Source organism: Ischnura elegans, chromosome 7 (assembly GCF_921293095.1).
Source record: "Ischnura elegans chromosome 7, ioIscEleg1.1, whole genome shotgun sequence".
NCBI lineage: Eukaryota > Metazoa > Arthropoda > Insecta > Odonata > Coenagrionidae > Ischnura > Ischnura elegans.
Window position 1 is genome coordinate 69,484,005 of NC_060252.1, and position 23,720 is coordinate 69,507,724.

At 38.6% G+C, this 23,720-nt stretch overlaps 2 protein-coding genes and 1 long non-coding RNA gene across 4 annotated transcripts in view; 1 reads left to right on the plus strand and 2 right to left on the minus strand.

The window, feature by feature from the left end:
* On the minus strand, nucleotides 1-18,099 carry LOC124162072. Of its 2 annotated transcripts, none has more exons than XM_046538430.1 (2): nucleotides 17,956-18,099; nucleotides 1-2,856 (listed from the first exon to the last, which is right to left on the minus strand). In XM_046538430.1, the coding sequence occupies exon 2, from the start codon at nucleotides 2,771-2,773 to the stop codon at nucleotides 1,424-1,426; it is 1,350 nt and encodes a 449-aa protein (XP_046394386.1). In that variant the 5' UTR covers nucleotides 2,774-2,856; nucleotides 17,956-18,099; the 3' UTR covers nucleotides 1-1,423. The 2 variants fall into 2 exon arrangements, with proteins under 2 accessions (XP_046394386.1, XP_046394385.1); XM_046538429.1 differs by lacking the exon at nucleotides 17,956-18,099 and adding an exon at nucleotides 7,658-7,820.
* LOC124162071 lies at nucleotides 12,010-20,460 on the minus strand. The gene is made up of 2 exons (XM_046538428.1): nucleotides 20,376-20,460; nucleotides 12,010-14,844 (listed from the first exon to the last, which is right to left on the minus strand). Exon 2 carries the CDS (start codon nucleotides 14,758-14,760, stop codon nucleotides 13,411-13,413), a length of 1,350 nt encoding a protein of 449 aa, XP_046394384.1. The 5' UTR covers nucleotides 14,761-14,844; nucleotides 20,376-20,460; the 3' UTR covers nucleotides 12,010-13,410.
* Nucleotides 20,040-23,720, plus strand: part of LOC124162075 — a 9,054-nt gene continuing 5,373 nt past the window's right edge. Inside the window, exons 1-2 of the long non-coding RNA XR_006865477.1 lie at nucleotides 20,040-20,268; nucleotides 20,368-20,483. This is a non-coding gene — a long non-coding RNA (uncharacterized LOC124162075). The remainder of the gene's footprint in view (nucleotides 20,269-20,367; nucleotides 20,484-23,720) is intronic.

Here is a 23,720-nt window from a genome sequence, read left to right on the forward strand (position 1 = left end):
TACATATAATATCAAATTTATTTTCAGTGGCATTAGTCTCAATGAGTATCATACAAAAACACCAGTCCCGGGTTTGGTCGATAATGACATCAAACATAAGTATTGCTTTAGATTCTTTGAGCAAATTATCTGTGAAAAAAAGGAGAGGAAAGATATCAAGTATTTTTTTGCTGAAAAATAATCGATAACAATGGACGATATTTTTCTGAAATCTCAACGAAGTTCTGTGATGTTTATGTTTACAGATAATCAGGTCAAAGTCCATCTCTCTGGCCATGTCGTATCTGTAGTCACCGTAAATATAACATGTGTCACTCTATTGTTTAAGTACGATCCTGGTATGACTGGTAGTAACTGCATATGCCTCTATACCAAATGCATACTGAGTTCTGCCTTAAATACAATTCTGATGTAATTTTAGTGTGAGAATGATATTGATTCGTTTTTAAACTGGCTCAAAGTCAGATATCACATGTCGGATTTGGGAAACTGAAACGAAACTACCATTAAGGCTAAATTATTATTTTGATGTATTTGCAATGGAAAAGCAAAGGTAAACGAAGTGGGTACACATTCCGATTGTACCACTATCGTCTGCTTCCGGGACTTAAATCCCAGGGTAAAATATTCCGTCGAAAACTTAACAAGTATGAGGTATAGTGAGATCATGCATCACGTATGGTGACGAGTACCATAAAATGTGGAAAGTTACAATCGTATGGGAGTTATCTTATGAAAGGTTCCCCACATTTTCTTCAATCTTTAACAAGCTTTTCTTAATATTAAAGTACCGTCTCGCCCTCTCTGGGAGAAAAATCCTTCTTCTCTGTGCGATGCGTGGAATTTTAGGCTTTGTTTCCAGGTTGGTTTCAGGTCTACGCCTGATACGTCACACACTTGCCTTTTTTATTTAGTTTATTTTTACAATATTATAAAAATTTCCTGTACATATTCCCTCTCAACTATGTTTGCTTCCCGCCTCTTCTCCTATTTTTTTCTCAACAATTCTCCCCTTAGCTCCGTCGATAAAACCTCTACAAACTTTCATAAATCCATCTAAAAGTAAGAATAGAAGAGCTAAGTTCCTGATAATTATATAAAACTTAAAAATGATCAAAATTATATTTAAAGACTAGATAGTACCCTTGATATATGTGGAAAATGATGAATTTTTAAGCATATACACATGTTAAATGTTTTACTGAAATAATTTAGGGTATAACTGAGAACCAAATTACATCTTGGGTAATTGTTAACTTAAAATCACGGGCGAAGAATCCGTGCAATATACATTTTTCCCCTAAGCGATAGTTTATTCTGAAATACCAGGATCCAGAGTAAATTTACACCGCAATTTGTGTTCTCGAGCGAAAAAATTTATTTCTCTTAAGTTTAAGAGATTCGAGCGATTTATTGTGTGGTGCTAATTTTTTCCCATTGATCCCCTTTCGTACTCGTAAACAATCTCCTTTTTCTTCCGTAGCCATTCGGGAGATGCTTTTTTCGCCCACTCCATGGTTCGATGAACCATGTGATTGAGAATAATCATTACCCCTGGAATCCTCGTGAAGAAACACATTGTGAAGCAGTGGAAGTAGAACATGAATGTCTCGAACCAGGTCATTTTGGCGCGCAGGTTCGGTACTGGAATATCCAACACCCACATCAGGTAGGAAAAGCTGCCGCCGAATGTATTTCCGAAGCCATGATGATTTAAACCTTCAAGGATACATCTGTACATGTGTTCCCAGTCTGGCGTCACTTCCCTTAAACCAGGTTTCACCCATTTTTCTATCACCGCCCGGCATCTATCCCGCGTGTCCTCAAGACCCTTCTCGGAGCATATATTATAGCGATCTTTGATGCCGAGCAGATGTCCCAAATACCTCCAGAGGTGACAATACGCCTCGAGTTGCTCCTCGGTTGCTCCGTGAACTCCAAAGTATTGCGGATAAAGGATGACGAACGCGACGAACCCTAGCTGCGTGTATGCTAGATCAAGCTGATTGACGTACAGAAACTTTCCGTACTCTTTGCTTTGGGCCGTAATTCTGGCGAATGGGCACTTAGATGCATCTACGTCCAAGGCACGGAAATCTTTTTTAAGATCCTCCAGGTATGTACTCCACACGGCGGTTTTCCTGCCCTGTACCGTGGTCTTCTTACGTACCTCCTCTTCGCTTGCCTCGTTTATCTTTTTGTATATGCTGGCGTGCATCATTCTCACGGACGCCATGTTCTTGTAACCTTCACTGTCTTTGTCTGTCATATCGGTTTCGTACCAGGAGATGAAACTGGTGACAGTTGACAGGTATCGCCGGAACGCTTTGAATGGCGTATCGGATTTACCGGTGAATATGATCGGTTCGAGACCCGGTTGGAAGGTAAATACCATGGCCAGAGCGGGTATGAGTGAGAAAATGACTCCAAATAGATATTTTGTGGTAAATTCCCTCCCTTTCCTCAGCAAGTCCAGGTCCACCCAGGTAGGTATCGTGTCCATGGAGACTTCTGTGTCTAACCCTTCGGTCATTCCCTCCAGGAGAACATCAAGGAAGGCTTCTCCTCGATCGCTGGCACCTGTTGCTCCCACCCTCTTGGGTTTACCACGGTACCTCATTCCATCTCCGCTATACTGAGTGGTATGGTTATGATCCGGCTCTCCCGATTTGAAACGGTTTTCTTCATACAACTGTGGGCTGCTGTCATTCATTCCCTTTTCCAACTTGATCGGTGCCTCGTGCAAGTCCGAGTCTTCGGTGTTGGCAACCATCTTTCACCAAAGGCGCCCACTCTTTTCTCTTGAATCTCCCCGATCCAATCTCACCGAGGGATGCTCTATCCTCCAGCTACAACCTATAACGAAGCAAATATGGCTGTTATCTGAAGTAGGCCGAATTATTTTATGATTTTGCATCAATTTAGGAAAAAGTGTGTTTTTTACGATTCCAGGCTTTCCCGGTTGTCCAGATTTTATGATCCACAGGCCATCGATATTTCGCGTCGCTTCGTTCTCCCAATGAGGATAAAGTGTGTACAAATCGTAGTTAAACGGTTTGGATTTGAAATCGGAACGACAGCACATATTTTCGCGACGATCTCAAAAAATACAGACCATGATTTATAGTATCCGCATACGGTATTATCAGATTAAAGATCAGTACAATTTATCATTTTCGTATATTTCTCGCAGGATAAAAAGGTAACAAGGTGTGATACGGAGATTTATAGGAAATGTTCTTTTTTGCACTCAATTTCCGATCTTTTTATATCACCATTTATTTTTTCATACCATTTTGTACGATAGCAACAGTAGTACCTTACATAAAACATGAAAACTAAATAAACAACCATCCAAGTAACATAGAAAACATATCAATAACTATATTGATCATTCAACTGAAGTTTTAACAGCCTATACTGAGGACATTATTGAGGAAATACATAGAAATCAACTGCAAATTCTAGAAAGTTGGTTGAATGAATTCTGCTGTGCCTGGGAAGGGAGGATGAAAATGTATTAAAAGGAGGTATTTTTGAGTAGGCCAAAAAGTTATTACCCTTTCTGCTTATTCGTCAAGAAGTGCCTTGCTACGAAAGTTTCGAGGCCAATTTAAAAAAAATGGCGTTTTTCGTTCGTCTCCTCCAAAAAGCACTTTTCCGTGTATAATTTAGTAAGTTCGCATTAGCTGTATTTTTTTCTTTTCTGTTATGATTCCCAAGTACTTTTAACCTCTGAATACTTCACATAACCTCAAAAATGTGCATTCGGTAAATTTAAAAAAATTATGTGCATTTTGAGCAAAAATGCAATGATGTATTCTTGATTTATCTTGTGCATGCATTCGTGCTGCTAAATAGTTGATAATTAAAGGGGTTGTGGAGTTGACGGTGGTTCATTGATTCCTCAAATTGCGTCATAACGTCGTAAATCTGAGCCACTCAATTCTGAGGACAGAATGCGTCGATATGTTACTGTTTATGAAATAAGGTATCGTAGCTACGCTACAGAGGCAAAAAAAAACATTCAGAAAAGTGGAATTTACAATGTGAACGGGTCCCAAATTAGGTGGAGATGGTGAAATGGTCCGGCCTGGTTATCACCGCGGTCTTTTTGGAGGCATGCAGATTAATCGTACATCAATTTCTCAGAATAGGAGAAAAAATAACAGGAGAGTATTATGCATCGTTATTGGAGCGGTTGACGGACTATATAGAGAAAAGCATTATCCTTTGAGACATAAAGTTTATCTTTCAAAAAGTCAATGTACGGGCGCACACCTGCGCTGTTGCGAAGGTATAAATTACTAAAATAAAATTCCAACTATAATCATAAGATTTGGTACCCATTGAATTTGTCTTATTTCCCAACTTGAAAAAATGACTCGCCGGATAAAGGTTTACGCGTGAAGAAGAGGTCATCACCCAAACAAATGCATTTTTTGAGGAGATTTCAAAATTATATTTTTTGTACGACTTTAAGTGTTTGGAAAATGCTTCAAAATTTCTAGAGCTGAATAGGGACTATGTTGAGATATTACAAAAATGACGCAAAATAAATTGTTTTTCTTCCTTTTATAAAGACTCATTGAACGACCCTCGTATTCCTTGAACGCAATGTAATTATTTTTGCAACGATGTAGGTGTTTGATTGTAGAGATGGGTCTAAAAGAACCGAAATACCCGATGTAAACAAATACACCTATCATATTCATTGCCGTTGTGCGATTAAAGGCGTCTTTTCTCTACTAGTGTTTTTCTTTTAAAATTCGTGAACGCCTTTTTTTAACCTACATTTTTTAGTTATTAACTCGCGAAGTAGTGAAGGTCAGCGAAAGCTCACACCCTGCCAAACACCTTTGCGAAACTTAGTCACCAGAATTCCGGATACACTCATACACGTGGGCAAGCTTAAAGTTGGAGTGGGGGGAGAAAAAGGAAATTAGGCGTTTCCCCCTTCCCTCACAAAATTCCGGCGTTGCCAATTCAGTGGAGGCAATCAGCGTAAATTTGATCATTTTTCGTAAAATCCTTATTTCTCATCGTAGAATTTCGATCAAAAAACGCATTTAATCGCACAACGGCAATGAGTATGATTGGTTTATTAGTCTACCTCCAAGTACTGGCATTAAGGTTTGTTCACTTTATCTTTGCGGGTGAGCTGGTGTGGCTTAACCTAGTTGGGGTGAGAAGAGGGAAAGTTTATTTTCATGTGACTTTCCCTCTTCCAAACAGCAGACAGTAAGCGTGGCCTAGCACTGCGGAACGTCAGTCGCTCTCAGACCTCCGTCGCGTCAACTTCGTGAATCTGCTAGCTGTGTTGCCAAATCTCGCGCGTTCTCTTGGTGCTCTTCGATTCTTCCGTTTAAATCCAACTTATAACTTACTGTTCCTTATTCTTCCACTTCAATCCTTTTCCATCGCCTTTCCAGAAAATTTTTATTCACCTTTTGCATTACCATCAGCACCGACTCCCTCCCTCCACCTATTCCCTCTCAGTACTTTTCCGATCCCTTTATTACCAAACCCTAACCCTTTTCCTCAACTCCGTATTTACTTTTGGGTATTACAACCTATATAGTTTTGTATACCTCTGATTTAAAAGAGTAACATCCGACCGTGTTTATTGAAGGCTCCGAAAGTGACTCCGAAAATTAAGACACTGACGGGAGGGAAGACGAGGAGGTTTATTTATTAGCCACACCACTCCAGCTATAAGTTACTAAATAAATTATTTAATAAAATACCAATCGTGCTACTTTTCTCCATTCTTTTTGCATCCTCACCCTCACGAATTCCCTTGCAATCCCCGTTTATCAGAATGTTACGCTTATGTATGCCTTTCACTAGCGGTCTCGCATTTAGCGGACAATATCCTGGCTTCTGAGATGGGATTATCCTCAATCCCCTCTAAATAAGTAACTATACATTGTATGCATTGTTTCGCCGCCGGGCCCAAAATATCTGTGGCCACGTATGAGTCACACCTTTTCAGTGGGACAATAGGGCGCCTGTGTACATTTTGCAACGTTAAGGTCGCTCCTACTCTCTCTCTCTCTCGGTACTACCCCTTCCCCTTCATCGAGGTCCTCCGATAGTGACCGGGATCTGCACTACAAAAATGCACTACGGCAGGTCATATCGGCAGCGGTTACCTCATACTGTAACGCCCGTCTCCCGAGGACCCGGATTATCTCTGAGAGCCCGAGAAAGGGTTCGAAAAAGGGTGGCCTTTCGCTCCAGGATAACTAACCATTTCTTGGCCCCACGCAAGTACCACTAACCGCATATTTTATTATTTTTTACATCCTACCAAAAGTACTAATTTAGCAATGCAACTGATTATTTCTCACCGTCTTACGCACACTATTGTTGACAGTTAATTGCATCGTTCGAGTGGATAGATACCGGACACAGGCTGTAACGAGGAGAAAAAATCTATATCTCACCGAGGAGTCTAAGAAAGAGATTCACAAATGACGTTTATACTAAAAATATTTAAAAAGAACTATTAGCTGTGTATGAAAGTCTAAATTCCTCATAAGAGCAGCACTAAAAAAACTTTCCTGGTGCTAAATACGCGAATAACATCAGACGCTGGGTTCATAAATATTAATTCTGGCTTATTTACCAAGTGGACAGCAGATGATGTCCTGCACACGGATAACCAAGTAAAGGCCCGGAACAGAATTTGCTTGAAATTACTATGACAAGCTGCACAGACCATATGATACCACACTGAGCTGATTTACCAAGTGGACAGCAGATGATGTCCTGCACACGGATAACCAAGTAAAGGCCCGGAACAGAATTTGCTTGAAATTACTATGACAAGCTGCACAGACCATATGATACCACACTGAGCTTTCATTTACTCTAAACGTCCGATAAACACGTGTTTCTACCTGAATGACCGTGATTGTGCGCCGTGGACAGATATTTTTAACTGCTCTTTTTACTGAACAGGTTCAAAGTTCGGTTCATCAAAATGAACATTTTAACCCACGTCTATTTGAGGGTGGCGAAAAATTTAAGCTACCACCACACATCGGAAAATATTGTGGTTTTTGTATTTTCTTCCAGCTTTGAGCGAGGGTAAATGTAATGTATGATGCAGACTTAGGGATGTTGCATTTGTTAACCCTTTGCCACAGAGTAGGGATATATCTACTCTGTGCCCTTGCGCTGAAATGACAATTTTAGCAAGTATCAACTTCCGTTGCCAAATCGCGCAATGACGAGTACATTTCTTACGAGACTCTTCAACAGATTTTCATAATTTTAGCACTATTAAGGGGAACAGTATAAATGTTTTCAAAGCTTAACAATGTTGAAACATCCGTATAGCACATAAAGAACTCATATTTCTTGTAATATGGTGCATTGGAAGAAATAAAATGATTTCTACGCGAAGTGATATCTGTGTTCTCGATGTTCCTACGAGAAGAGTGAATAATATGAAATAACTATCACTTTTTATTTCATTGTTCTACGTAGATTACAAACTACAAAATATTGTTTCATTACCTACCATTCCTTGTAAAAAGAACCATAGAAAAAATAAATAGATGCTAGGAGCACGTTATGGAGGAAATAAATCGAATTGGAACGGATTAATGAAATTATTTCCTTCAAAGTAAACCTAAAACACCTTTACCTTTTAAGCGTTCGATTCCCGGTGGTGCGCGGGAAATATTGATCTCCTAGGTATGCTGTCGCACCGTATCAACAGTCCTTTCTCGCGTCTGCTTCGCGACGAACTCATCTCTTATCGATGACCAGCGAAAATCTTCCCGTTGCATTATCGACAAACTGACCGCGGGACCAATGGGAAAGTCACAAATCGCTCCCCTAGGACGATGGACTCGTCTCTAAATTCACATCGGTCCTCGTCTCTTCACCTTTGAGAAGTGATGTCATCATCTCTCGAAAATCACTACTCCTCATCGGGGCTAATCGTGCTGACAAGGCGCACAAATATTGTGTGATTGTTTATTTGTAGGATTCTATTCTTATGTCATAAGGGGTGTTCTCGATGGGTTGATGGTTCCCCGTGCGCAATAAACATTTTTGGGATCCATTTGAACATTATTTTGTGGGTTTACATAAATTTAAAAGAGCGCAATAAAGGACTACTAGTTAACCCGTGCGAAAATAGGGTGGTTTCCTATTTTTTAATAGCCGAAATCGAAATAATTTTACTAGTATATATTTCACTGTGGGAGATATTCGCAAGCCATCGTGAACACAAAATGCAACCAAGTGAGGTCGACGTTCGCCGATGAGTAGAGGCCGAGAAGCGGTGACCTGCTCGGACTGAGTTCGTGATGTGATTAACATACTATTTTTCGCTCAGATTAGCTCGAGCGGAAAGTCAAGGATTGAAAGGCGGAAAATCTTGTTTCTTTGTTTGTCTAACCATAAAGATCAGCATTTAAAATAATCATAGCTTCAATAATTCGTCTACAGTTTAATTTCAGGGTAAATCAAAATGCGTGCTCCAAAAAGGCAGCGTTTCTTTCGTGGGCTTCTACATCACAGTTGCTCTAATTTCCAATTGCGATATGGACCGTAACTATATCTGTTGAGTGTTCATTAATAGGTTTTACGGGGACTCTAAATGATGGTAAATCTTCAACTGGCGCTGGCTCACGAGCGATTGGATGGACATATGACTTTTCTTGGACTGTGCATTAAATTTTAATTTTAATTTGTCACACACAAGCACATTTCTAACATGTGCCGCGCAAGCGGTAGCATAAAGTGATTCTTTGTGCAATTGGGGGCGTACTGGAAGTGATTATGGCAATTAGATATCGTGAGATTTGGCTCGATCCCCTCACTCTGATCTAACGAGAGATTGTTCAAAATGCGTATTTTCAGGATAAATACGTCTACCAATGCTTCATTGCGTTGGTTATATAAAGAAAAAACACTTTGTTTCATTCACTATTATAATCCATTTTCGGGTGTACGTCTGCGTGCTTAATATTTGTCTCAGCGTTTCATTCCACTTACTGGGAACGTCGTCAGGAAAATCGTCGTCGTCGTTCCCAGTAAGTGGAATGAAACGTTGAGACAAATATTAAGCACGCAGACGTACACCCGAAAATGGATTATAATAGTGCATGTAATCGCTGCGAAAACCTTAAAACTAAAACTTTGTTTCATTGTTTTTATTTAAGATTAACTGAGACTAGTATTAAAGTTTGCTAAGATCGTAGTCTATAATCACATTTTACTTTGTTTCTTGCGGAAATAAATTATGTGATATTTGCCAGGACCCCTACTTCTCCCCGACGTGAGATTGGGCGAGAATCAGCTCGACTCCCTCCCCCCCTCAACTGCTCACGTTAATTTATGGAGTCCCCCCAAAAGAACAAAGGATCAATTTATGACAGCTGACGCGGCACATGTTATAAATGTGTTCGTAAACAATATTATAATAACATGGATAATATAAGCTTTTTCCGGGTCTTACCGCGTAGTGCAGGTCATCTCCCGCCGTTTCGCGACCCCTGCTGATTGCTTTTTCCAAGGTGATGGGCTGCTTCCGGTATGGGTTGAAATATCTACTCTTCAGGTTGGTGGATTGGATGTGGTAGGAGGAATAAGGGAGGGGAAAGAGGCTATGCAGGAGTCAGTTAAAAACGGGCATCCAGGAATTTCTCATTTAGAGTAACCCCTGCAGAGTTGGCCGTCACCCATGTTGAAATTGTGGTTTTGTTTTTGGGATTCTATCGCCTCTCATGTGAGTGAATAGTTTCATCTGTAGTGTAGCTTTTCTGCACCGTAAATTGTGATCATTTTTCTGAATTACACGGGTCCTTTCGCCGTCGCTTCTCGCATCATTTCCGATATCGCAGCTATATTTCGTTTCCTATGTCATTTACACGATTGTCATTCATTGAGCTGCAAACGCTCAATACGGGCATGCGTTCTTATTGGTTGTTGTGGGGTTTGTGACTGTTTCAGCGACGGAAAAAGCGACCGGGCGAGTGATGAAAGATGGGAATCCTCATCATTGGCGCGATCGCGAAAAACAATTGCGCGCGATGATCATTTCCGAGTGATCTTGCGAAAATGACGAAAACAATGATCGTGTGATTCGGGCTTTAGATTACGTGAGGCGTTAAGGGGGGGGGAGAGGTGTGAAGCCGATTCTCACCCAATCTCATGTTGGGAAGAGGGGTCCTGGCAAGTATCAAGACTATTAGTGAGAGTAAGCCGCTAACTTAACTATTTAGCGGCTCAGTTCCGTTAACATTCTTAAGTTTATGTAGTTTAATTAAAGATTTCATTTTCAATGCATAAATAAAAGATTTCGTTTAATACATTTTTGAAAGTATTCATACTATGGTTAAAACTTCAACGTAACTTAAGCTATTCAAATGCAATAAAATTAAGATTTATAATAATAAAAAAAAAAGAATATATGAATTTTAATTGAAAAAGATGAATTAAAATAGAATTTAAACGAAGTAAACACGCAGTTTTTAGTTGAATGTTAGTCTTCTAGACTACGATCTTAGTAATCTTAAATACTAGTCCCAACTAATCTTAAATAAAAATAATAAAACAAATTGTTTTTTTTATAAAGCCAACGCAACTAAGTTAGATTAACGTTTTTACTCTAAAAATACGCATTTCCAATAATGTCAAGTGAGATTTGAGGGAGGGAATCTAGCCAAATCTTATGATATCTCGCTAAGGGGGGAGGGAAGGGTTCAAAGATCGCCAAAATCATCTCACGCCATAAATGGACTTATTACGGTAATTCAAAACCAATAAGGTGTCCTTGAGCCACGTGCTCTATCACAGCCGATTTGAAGGTTGTTTGAGTCTGATGGGCCGCTGGTATTCTTCTCACCTTGTATTATCGCTCCGACCCGTTTCACTAGATAGTTAATTTAAAAATAAAAAAGAATAGATGAATTTTAATTGAATTTTATTGAAAAAGATGAATTCAAATAGAATTTAAACGAAGTAAACACGCAGTTTTTAGTTGAATGTTAGTCTTCTATACTACGATCTTAGTAATCTTAAATACTAGTCCCAACTAATCTTAAATAAAAATAATAAAACAAATGGTTTTTTTTGTATAAATCCAACGCAACTAAGTTAGATTAACGTGTTTACTCTAAAAATACGCATTTCTAATAATGTCAAGTGAGATTTGAGGGAGGGGATCTAGCCAAATCTTATGATATCTCGCTAAGGGGGGAGGGAAGGGTTCAAAGATCGCCAAAATCATCTCACGCAATAAATGGACGCCCCATTACGGTAATTCAAAACCAATAAGGTGTCCTTGAGCTACGTGCTCTATCACCGCCGATTTGAAGGTTGTTTGAGTCTGATGGGCCGCTGTTGTTCTTCTAACCTTGTATTATCGCTCCGACCCGTTTCACTAGTATACTTCTTCCCTCATGTTGTGCACGGGATTTCGTAAATGTCTTCATTAATTGGAGGCATCCTGATTTTAAAGTATCTCAGCAAGGCTTTTAATTGTGACTAGCAGGTCTTCCGGCTTTGCTAGGGAAGGATAGTACCCAGAGAAGTGAGAAACAAAGAAACCTCCACGCATCGCATGATTGACTCAAAATTTATAAGTGGTAGCGAAATCGTCAGGTTGCGTGACTACTGTTTCCTATGGGTTCTGATGGAACTTGTCGTCGTAAATTTATCAACTATGAATCGCGAAAGTCTATGTGCAATTGTTTAACGGTCAATTAGTTTTGCTCCCAGTTTAGATTTCCCCTTCGAGGTAGTTAATCGAGGCAAGTTAAACATTCAGGCTCAAAACATTGTCACCAAATAAGGGAGCCCGATGAGGAAGAAAAACCGTTACATTAATGCGATAAGCGTATTTCAATAACGGCAACATGGTAATGTAAGTATCAAGAGCGTGGAAACATAGTCACCTTCACAAAAATATTCATAGTTCGAAATTCTTACCATTGGAGGTTAAATTCTTTGAATCAGGGTAAAGTTAAAAAAATACACAGCAAATACAAATAATATCAAATTTATTTTCAGTGGCATTAGTCTCAATGAGTATCATACAAAAACACCAGACCCGGGTTAGGTCGATAATGACATCAAACACAAGTATTGCATTAGATTCTTTGAGCAAATAATCTGTGAAAAAAAGGAGAGGAAAGATATCAAGTCTTTTTTTAGCTGAAAAATTATCGATAACAATGGACGATATTTTTCTGAAATCTCAACGAAGTCCTGTGATGTTTATGTTTGCAGATAATCAGGTCAAAGTCCAAATCTCTGGCCATGTCGTATCTTAAGTCACCGTAAATATAACATGTGTCACTTTATTTTTTAAGTACGATCCTGCTATGACTGCATGTGCTTCAATACCAAAAGCTTAATGAGTACTACCTTAAATACAATTCTGATTTATTTTTAGTGTGAGAATGATATTGATTCGTTTTTAAACTGAGATACTGTCAGAAATAACATGTCGGAATGGGGAAACTGAAACGAAGCTACCATTTAGATTAAATTATTACTTTGATGAATTTGCAATGGCAAAGCAAAACCAAACGAAGTGGGTACACTTCCGATTTGTACCACAATCGTCTACTTCAGGGACTTTATTCCCAGTGTAACATATTTCGTCTAAAATTTAACAAGTATGAGGTAGAGAGGTCATGCATCACGTATTGTGAGGAGTCACAAAAAATGTAGAAAGTTACAATCATTTGGCAATTACCTTGTAATAGGTTCCACACTTTTCCTTCAATCTTGAATTAGCCTGTCTTAATATTGAAGTAACGTCTCGCCCTTTCTGGTTTCAAAATCTTACTGTTCTGTGTCATGCGTGGAATTTTAGGCTTTGTTTCCCTAGTAGGTTCCTGGTCTACGCCTGCAACGTAACACAATTAGTTTTTCTTTCATTTCGGTCTCTTTTTACAACATAATGATAAATTTCTCCCGTACATATTCCCTCTCAACTATATTTTCTTCTCCTATTTTTCTCACAACAATCCTCCCGATCCCGCGTTAAAACTTCCACAAACTTTCATAAATCCATTTAAAAGTAAAAAAGAAGAAGTTCCTGATAATAACAGAAACCTTAAAAATTATTAAAATTAAATTTAAAAAAACTAGACGGTACCCTTGATTTAGGTGGAAAATGATGAATTTTTAAGCATATAAACATGTTAAATGTTTAACTGAAATTATTGAGGGTATAACTGAGTCACAGATAACCTCTTGGTAAATGTTCACTTAAAATCACTGGCGAAGAATCCGTGCAATATTCATCTTTCCCCTAAGCGATAGATTATTCTGAAAAACTAGGATCCAGAGTAAATCTACTCCGCATATTGTTCACTCAAACGATAAATTTTTTTCTCTTAAATTTGAAAGATTCGAGCGATTTATTGTGAGCTATTAAATTTTTCCCATTGATCCTTTTTCGTAATCGTAAACAATCTCCTTTTTCTTCCGTAGCCATTCGGGTGATGCTTTCTTCGCCCACTCAATGCTTCGATGAACCATGTGGTTGAGAATCATCATCACGCCTGGTATTCTCGTGAGGAAACACATCATGAAGCAATGGAAGTAGAACATGAATGTTTCGAACCAGGTCATTTTGGCGCGCAGGTTCGGTACTGGAATATCCAACACCCACATCAGGTAGGAAACGCTACCGCCGAATGTATTTCCGTTGCCATGATGATTTAGACCTTCAAGGAGACATCTGTACATGTGTTCCCAGTCTGGCGTCACTTCTCTGAAACCAGGTTTCACCCATTTTTCTATCACCGCCCGGCATCTATCCCGCGTGTCCTCAAGACCCTTCTCGGAACATATATTATAGCGATCTTTGATGCCGAGTAGATGTCCAAGATACCTCCAGAGGTGACAATACGCCTCGAGTTGCTCCTCGGTTGCTCCGTGAACTCCAAAGTATTGCGGATAAAGGATGACGAACGCGACGAACCCTAGCTGCGTGTATGCGAGATCAAGCTGATTGACGTACAGAAACTTTCCGTACTCTTTGCTCTGGGCTGCAATTCTGGCGAATGGGCACTTAGACGCATCTACGTCCAAGGCAAGGAAATCTTTTTTAAGATCCTCCAGGTAAGTACTCCACACGCCAGTTTTCCTGCCCTGTACCGTGGTCTTCGTACGTACCTCTTCTTCGCTTGCCTCGTTTATCTTTTTGTATATGCTGGCGTGCATCATTCTCACGGCCCCCATGCTCTTGTAACCTTCGCTGTCTTTGTCTATCATATCGGTTTCGTACCAGGAGATGAAACTGGCGACAGTTGACAGGTATCGCCGGAATGCTTTGAATGGCGTATCGGATTTACCGGTGAATATGATTGGTTCGAGACCCGGTTGGAAGGTAAAAACCATGGCCAGAGCGGGTATGTGTGAGAAAATGACTCCAAATAGATATTTTGTGGTAAATTCCCTCCCTTTCCTCAGCAAGTCCAGGTCCACCCAGGTAGGTATCGTGTCCATGGAGACTTCTGTGTCTAACCCTTCGGTCATTCCCTCCAGGAGAACATCAAGGAAGGCTTCTCCTCGATCGCTGGCACAGGCTGCTCCCACCTGCTCGGGTTTACCTCGGTACCTCATTCCATCTCCCCTATACTGAGTGGTATGGTTATGATCCGGCTCCTCCGTTTTGAAATGGTTTTCTTGATACAACTGTGGACCGCTGTCATACATTCCTTTTTCCAGCTTGATGGGTGCCTCGTGCAAGTCCGAGTCTTCGGTGTTGGCAACCATCTTTCACCAAAAGCGCCCACTCCTTTCTCGTGAATCTACCCAGTTTCAATCTCGCTGAGGGAAGCTCTATCCACCAGCTACAACCTATAACGAAACAAATATTGCTGTTATCGAAAGGAGGCAGAATTATTTAATGATATTGCATAAATTTAGGGAAAAGTGTATTTGTTACGATTCCAGGCTTTCCCGGTGGTACAGATTTTCTGTACCATATACCATCGATACTCCGGGGCACTTCGTTCTCCCAATGAGGATAAAGTGTGTACAAATCGTTGTTAAACTGTTTGAATTAAGAAGAGGAACGGCACATATTTTCGCGACGATCTTGAAAGATATAGAAAATGAAATACAAAATCCGCGTACGGTACATGCAAAACAGTAAATAATGCGGTTATAGCTAGTTTTTACTGTACTACAGCATTCTTTAGCGCATAAACCAGAAACAAAGGATTGCCATTTTTACTTTCAAGCTGATATTATTTTTTTCTCAATTTTTTTTTCTTTATATTTTTGGTAAAAATTCGTAACAGTAATTGTAGAAATGAATGTGGTTATTAATACCAACGTCATAGTGTATTCAAAAGTAGGCTTAAGGTTTATATCTTGGTATTCGTTGCGAGGACTAGTAACTGTAAAAGAAGGAAATTATCTCTTTCCTATGTTACTCGAAGGACAAAAAGGTAACAGGTAGTGATACGGAGATGTTTTACAGCGTCTATAGAGGACATTATTGAGGAGATGCATTGAAATATTATCAACAAATTCTGGAAAGTAGGTTGAATAAATTTGGTTGTGCCTGGGAGGGGAGGAGGAAAATAGTATTTATGGGTAGGCCAAAAAGTTATGCCCTTTTAGTTGATTCGTCAAAAAGTGCCTTGTTATGAAAGTTTCGAGATGATTATGATTTCCTCCATCCAGAATTTTATGGAATTGCTGAATCCTATCCGATAATGTATTGGAAGAAATAAAATGATTTTATACGAGAAGCGATATCTGTGATCTCGATGTTCTTACGAGAAGTGTGAATAATATGGAATGATTATCACTTTTTATTTCACTGTTATACCTAGATTGTAAACTACAAAATATCGTTTCATTACCTACCATTCCATTTAAAAAGAACCACGGAAAAAATAAATAGACGCTAGGAGAACGATATGATGAAAATAAATCGGAGTGGAACCGGTTAATGAAATTAATTCCTTCAAAATAAACCTAAAACCCCTTTAACTTTTAAGCGTTCGATTCCCGGTTGGTGAGCGGGAAATATTGTTCTCCTATAGGCATGCTTTCGCACCGTATCAACAGTCCCGCTGTTCATTTGGAATCTCGCGTTCATTTTGATTTGGTGTTCATTTGAACATTCGCGTTCGATGAATAGGATGAGATTGTTCAGGTTCGCGGTCAATTTACGGGTCGGTTATCTCTTCGTAATTATGCTATGGTTCAAAGTTAATTTAAACATTAGGTTAAAACTTTATTTTGATTAGTTATACTAATTCAAAAATCTATTTGAGCAAACGGAAAAGTTAAACATATTGTTTAACTATGTCATATCCACTGCATATTTTGCTATGAAATTATTCGTAATGGAATTAACTTTTAACTGGGTTAATCTGTATTTTACCCTGCGTTGCTCAAATAGGTCTGAACTGATGATTTTGGGAAACAAAATTTGGCTTCGACTTTCTTAAATTGCTTGTTTATAGTGTATTTGACATGAAAGGGCAATGACTTGGTACTCTTCCGGAGAAAGTCTACGGAGGCATATATCCATTATTTTCGAAGGAAGAAAAACAATACGTTACCTACGGCGATTTGATATGATTGCATCAGGTTTTTCACGTCGCGGCATTTCATGTATTTTATTGTGACCACTTATCTTAATTGCACATACATATACCTCAAAGCGTTAACTCTATCTTTGCTTTCCATGTTTAATATTTAAATATGTTAAAGAATTCCATGGGTGTAGCATATTGTTCTATTTTTTTACATTTTACCATAAGTACTAATTTGGCAATGAAACTGATTATTTCTCACCGTTTTACTTACACTATAGTTGACAGTTAATTGCATCGTTAGAGTGAATATATACAGGACACAGGCCGTAAAGAGGAGAAAAAAATCAATATATCACCGAGGAGTCTAGGAGAGAGATTCACAAATCAGGTTTATACTAAAAATATTTAAAAAGAACCATTAGCTGCGTATGAAAGTCTAAATTCCTCATAAGAGCAGCACTTAAAAGACTTTTATGGTGCTAAATACGAGTGTAACATCAGACGCTGTGCTGATAAATATTAATTATGGCTTATTTCCCAAGTGGACAGCAGATAATGTCCTGCACACGGATTACCAAGTAAAGGCTCAGGACAGAACTTGCTTGAAATTACTATGACAAGCTGCACGAACCTTATGATACCACACTGAGCTTTCATTTACTCTAAACGTCCGATAAACAGTGTTACTACCTGAATGACCGTGACTCTTCGCCGTGAACAGATGTTTTTAACTGCTCTTTTTACTGAACAGGTTCAAAGTTAATGGTTCATCAAAATGAACATTTTAACCCACATATATTACGAAAAATTATAGCTACCACCACACATCGGAAAATGTTGTGGTTTTTGTATTTTCTTCCAGCTTTGAGCGAGGGTAAATGTGATCTATGACAGATACTCCTTATTTAACAGCATATGATGCAAACTTAGGGACATTGCATTTGTTTAACCCCTTGTGCTGGAATGACAATTTTGGCTCGTCATGAACTCCCGATGCCAAATCGCGGAAAGACGTAAAGGAAGAGTAGCTCTTCAACAGATTTTCATAATTTTAGCACTATTTAGGGGAACAGTATAAATATTTTCAAAGCTTAAGAATGTTGAAACATCGATAATGTACTACATAAAGAACTCACATTTCTTGTAATATGATGCATTGGAAGAAATAAAATGATTTTATACGAGAAGCGATATTCTTACGAGAAGAGTGAAGTGATTATCACTTTTTATTTCACTGTTCTACGTAGATTACAAACTACAAAATATCGTCTCATTACCTACCATTCCATTAAAAAAAAAAAAAAAACAGAAAAAATAAATAGACGCTAGGAGCACGTTATGCAGAAAATAATTTGAAGCGGAGCGGGTTAATGAAATTCATTCCTTCAAAATAAACCTAAAACCCCTTTACCTTTTAAGCGTTCGATTCCCGTTTGGTGCGCGGGAAATATTGATCTCCTAGGTATGCTGTAGCACCGTATCAACAGTCCCGTCTCGCGTCTGCTTCGCGACGAACTCGGCTCTTATCGATGACTAGCGAAAAGCTTCCCGTTGCATTATCGATGAACTGACCGCGGGACTAATGTGTAAGTCACTTATCGCTCCCGTAGGGCGATGGACTCGGCTCTAAATTCACATCTGTCTTCGTCTCTTAACCTTTGAGAAATTATGGTATTTTCTCTTGAAAATCACTTCTCCTCATCGGGGCTAATCGTGCCGACTAGACGCACAAATTTTGTGTGATTGTTTATTTGTAGGATTATATTCTTAAGTCATAAGGGGTGCTCTCGACGGGCTGATGGCTCCCTGTACTCAATAAACATTTTTGGGATTCATTTCAACAATATTTTTTGAGTTTATATAAATTTAAAAGAGTTCAATGAAGGACTAGGCAACCCGTGCGAAAATTTCGCACTTACGCATGCGATCACGGAATACACCTTAGTATCTTAAGGTAACGTGTAATTGGATTTTAATGAGAGAAGAAGGTGTACCATAAAGTACTTTCTACATATTTGATTTTTTGCAAAAAAATACGAAACGTATGATTCACCCATGTACAATCACTTACGCCTATGTTTTTTCATTGAAATTTCTAAATTTTATGTTTTAACTCGGGAAATTATAGACACTGTGGCTTTATAAAGCAGGTAATAAAGCCGAACGTCTTTGTATTCAGTTTTTGGTTTATTATTGTTTTTAAACAAAAATATTTTCAGGTCCAAGTATGTTGCTTAAACTTGCCTTGTTCTCGGCGTAAGTGTACGCAACGCTAAACCGATGGTTGACTGACGCTCAAAATCTTGTGAGCACAGCCCCTTGGGAGCAGCATTAATATGTCAGTCATATTACTGTGGCGCGCCAGTTATAACTCAGTTCAGTAAAATTGCACTGCGCCTACGTGCCCCGATCTACCCTACACATATTTGTTTATTCTTTTGATTCAGGTACCTTCTGATGTACAACAAGTTTTGCATCCATACGTATGGTATACAGGGGCACGTTTAAGCTTGTTCTGCAAAACAAGCGTAAACGCGCCCCCGTAAATCCTATGTAGATTGAATAAAGAAAAATATTTCCGGCAAGCCTTTGTTATAGTGGCGCAGCGAGGGGAATAAACCCCCCCTCCCCCAGAGCTCAGAGAAATTTTCAAGTTTGATCTATTTTACTTAATTGCATTAATATTACTTGTAGAATACTGTAAGGATGAATAAAATATCCCTCAGAAGGCCGTAAAACTCACCATTTTGAACCATTAATCTTAAATTTTTTGGAGGAGGGCCCCTGTACCTCCCGCTTACCCTGGCGGGTATGTAATACCCTCAGACTCCCCAGAATTAGTAGAGCCTGAAACCCTCCCTAGCTTTAATTCCTAGCTGCGCCCCTGCTTTGTTATACTTATTTTTGTAGTTTTATTGGATGTTTTTCCTTATTTTATTGTAATAAGTTAAATACAATTTAAATCGGTTCAACAGCTCTTGATTTATAAATGTTGTTACTATACTGTTCATTTATTGTTTGGCATTGGTTTGGCGGTGCGAAGTTCGCCGGGTCAGCAAGTTATTTATAAATCAATTTTTACTGTTAAAATGTATAATTTTAAAAAGAAAACCTTGTCACTGCGCTGAATTCCACTTTTTTAAATAATGAGAGCTAAGGAGATTTTTCATTTTTAGTTCTAAAATTTTTAGATTTACTTGAAATTACAATTTGTTATATATAAATATAAAATTTTACCATAGCCATATTTATTAGTTTAATGGCTTCATCCGTTTTAAAACGTAGAAAGGAGGCAAACTGTTACTACGAGTATTACGACTAAGAACATTGAAAGGTTCTTAATGACGAATAGCCCGCCCAGCCCGCCTATTACTCGCCATTGCGCAATCGCTTCGCGTATTCGCTATTCCAGCAATGTTGCCATATCCCTAAAATATTCCCGCCAATTCCTTACCCAACCGCGCATCCTGTCTAATCCTGTCTGATGTGTCGCACATAGCTTATGGGTACATGTGGGTGGACGTCTTCGCTTCCCGTGTCGTCGTAATGGGAGCTTCGTTCTTTCATGCTTGCAAATGTAGGATATAGCAGCGTGTTGCGGTTTCAGGAAACGAGTCATTGATTATTGTTAATGACTGGAGGTCGTCTAACCTCGGATTCCCTGATTATGTGTTGAATTTTTCGCCGTAAGAGCATTTTCAGGCCATGCTTCTCAGCTATTCAGGTGAGTCTTTTTCAACTCGGTTCAATGAGCTATTCTATCCGTGTAGTAATCCTTTTGTAAATCACGTAATTATGTTTTAAATCATGTTTGCAATTTTAGAACCGTACCTGAGAGGAGTTGCAAACGGCTGGTTTGGTGATTGACGGCGGTACTGGTTGGTCCTGGCGTCCGAAGTCCTCCGTATTGCCGATGTTTTGTTTTTATCTCACTGAAATGTAAGTATGATTTCAATTGATTTGAACTAATAGATTTCAAATGATTACAATAAGTGAGGCTCTCAATGGTCATAGTGGTGAGGCCAAAACAATTGATTATTATTCGACTTTTTGACTTTTGTTATTGACTCTACCTCACTGTTGTTCGGCAGATCCATGTCTTCCCTTAAGTGCAATCAATCTAATAGTGAACGATGGGAGTCTCAGGGTCTTATCGTAGCAGATAATATTACCAACTCGTAGGCGGCGTGTTGATGATTTTGACTTTGCAAATGCTCTTTCTCATATACGTTCGTTGTAATACTTTTATAACAATCTATTTTTTAAAAGTACCTACTACCTCTACAAGGCCAATATATTCTCATAGTTTACTCACAAGTTTGTGCCAACGACGCTAACAAGCTCGCAACAGTTGAAGGCTGCCCATCGTAACGTCGGTAATACCATTTCCCTCTTAAAAGTTTAATCAAAGTTCGTGTTACATAACCCATCGTTGTTTCAAATTATTTTAATGTATCTCTTTGTGACATAGGCTGGTTTGAAAACTTGTGAAATTTGCGGTTATATTTGAAATGATGGCTTTAGTAAGAGTGAAATTTGCTGTTATATTTGAAATGATGGCTTTAGTAAGAGGAGTAAAGGAATGAGTAAGTAACATGCACTCTGTGTGTAAACAGAGTTTCCGAGCATTACTCAACTTCAGTTATGGATGCTACAGGACGTGTAGATTGTTTTGACAGGACTACCGTACTTCTCCGTCCCCATTCAGGAACATTCAGTTGTACTTATAGCACACAATGGCTATTCAATCATCACATTTTCTAAAAGTTCTTAGTTTGTCAAATTCAGATGAATTGTGGTTGTAATTTTGTTGTTGTTAATTTCGGGGTTACGTGGATGGGAGCAAATATTCATAGGATAAATTATGTAAATTTTATTTAGGAAAAAATGTACATTTGTGAAGACACACATCAATAAATAAAGAGGTGTAATTCAACAGGAATAAAAAAGCAAAAGAAACCAATTACATCAAATTTACACTGTGAATATGAGAAGTTGCTCAGTTTAACACTCCAGAATTATTCATTACATGTCATGAAATTCAAGCTTGTTTAATACTTACAATGTCCTTATAATGACTGGGTAGGTTATGGATGGTACTTTAATTAAATTACGTATTTTTCGTCTAGACTTAGTTCAGATCTATGCTTCGCAAATACTTTGGGAGGCCAACATTTAGGAAAGATATCAGTGGGTTGACAATCTATTGGAATATATTCAAAATATAAGACACTTCGCAGAAAAAAATCTCTTACAACATTATATGTAACTTCATTATGTAGTCTTCTCTGGTCCAATTTTCCATAAGTATGTCTATACGTGATTGATTACATTTTCATAAATAATGATAGGGCTTAATACTTCAATTTTCAATTCATTTAACAGCTTGAAATAAATACTAGCAATTTTCCAAGAATTTTAGTTTATTACCACCTAGGTTTCAATAGCACTGCATTAACTTCAACGTGGAATTTTATAATCCATCTTTTTTAATTTAATTTTATAATAGGAATTTTATAACCGTGGAAAATTGCAATTTTTTAATTTGGAATATGGAAAAATTCCACCATGCCACACTACTTTCTTGGGTTCTTTCTTCATTTAACAGCTGTTGCAGCCACAACAATTCAGCAGTTGCTGAAGCTAAAGATAAATACTCAGACTCTGCGTATGAGAGAGAAGCAATTATGATGTTTCCTGGAAGCCCACACAAAATCGCTAAAAAATTGAAGTAGCTTAAATTAGGCGTGACACTGAACCACATCTTGGCTGGCACTTTGTTACATTCTAAACTTCTTTTGGGCAGTCTGTTAATTATGTAAACAGCTGTCGGAACAGCTTCAATTCTGAACATTTTACTTGTACTCGCATCTATCGCCATTCATCGAGCCTTGTCATTAGTAGTACACTTGGTCTCTCCATTCTATTCAGGTTTTCACCACGTTCGTTGTGTTTTAGTGACAACAGTTTCGCTGACATTGCAGTCACTTCAGGTCGAAGGACCTTCGACTTGAAGACGCTGACTGCACACAAGGAACAAAAACACAAAACACAAGGAACGTGGTGAAAACCCGAATAGGATGGAGAGATCATCTAATCAATGCCGCAAAAATCTTCGAACCTACAGAAGTACAATTTGTGCAGTCGGCAACCCCATTTAATTCTCGAGTATAAGGTATAGTTAATTCCTGTATTCAACGGTGTTCGGCGAGATATTGTGGAACATAATGATACAATGGTAAATGAAGAGCAAACTTAGTGCATGTCCACAGTAATTTTATTTGGTCCAAATCCTTACGTATCCCAACCACCTCCCCACCCCCTTCCCCCATCCTTTACCCCCCAAACCCTCTCCCACTTCCGCTGACTCATAAATATAACCCTCCCATTTGCATGATTGTATATATATATATGACTTCTTGACGAAAATATGGCATTTTGTACCTGATGATAGCGAAGTAAGGTCGCTGAAACGCGTCGTACCAAATAAAATTACTGTGGACATGCACTAAGTTTGCTCTTCATTTACCATTGTAGTTAATTCCTACTGAATTCCCTTATCCTTGTAAAAGTCAATTACTTATTCTCGGTCCCATTGTCACATCTGAATTTTACTACGTTACAAGTTAATCTGTTTCTGGCCATTGTGATAGACTGATAGACAAAACTAGCTGCTTATGATTTTAATTCAAGCCTTAATGATACCTTGAAATGTATGTGATCACCCACTAAACTCATGAGGTGCTGAACCCCATTATATGCAGATGGAGAAGTAGCACCAAACAGCTGTGAGTCAACTTTTTCTAAGGGTCTGGTAGTGTTCATCCTTGTTGAGTTGTGAGACACATTAGCTTGCTTGCCTTCGATACATACTTCACACGTATTGTAGGTTGGCTTGACCTCACCAATCCCATCAACACACTCAGCTGATGTCTTGGTACACACGATGAATGCCTCAGCCTCCTGTGTGAGAGCTCGAGAGTAACTTCAATATTACTGAATTTATTACAGGGCAATTCTGAAGTCAGCCTTATTTTATACAAACTCCCTCCTCGATAGCCTATTAACACTTTCGCTGCTGCAAATTCTTCGATGAATTAACTCAAAGTGCACCAAAGTAATTCTTTTTCCTTTTGTTATAATTCTTGGAACTTTTCCATTTGAGTTTTTGTGTGC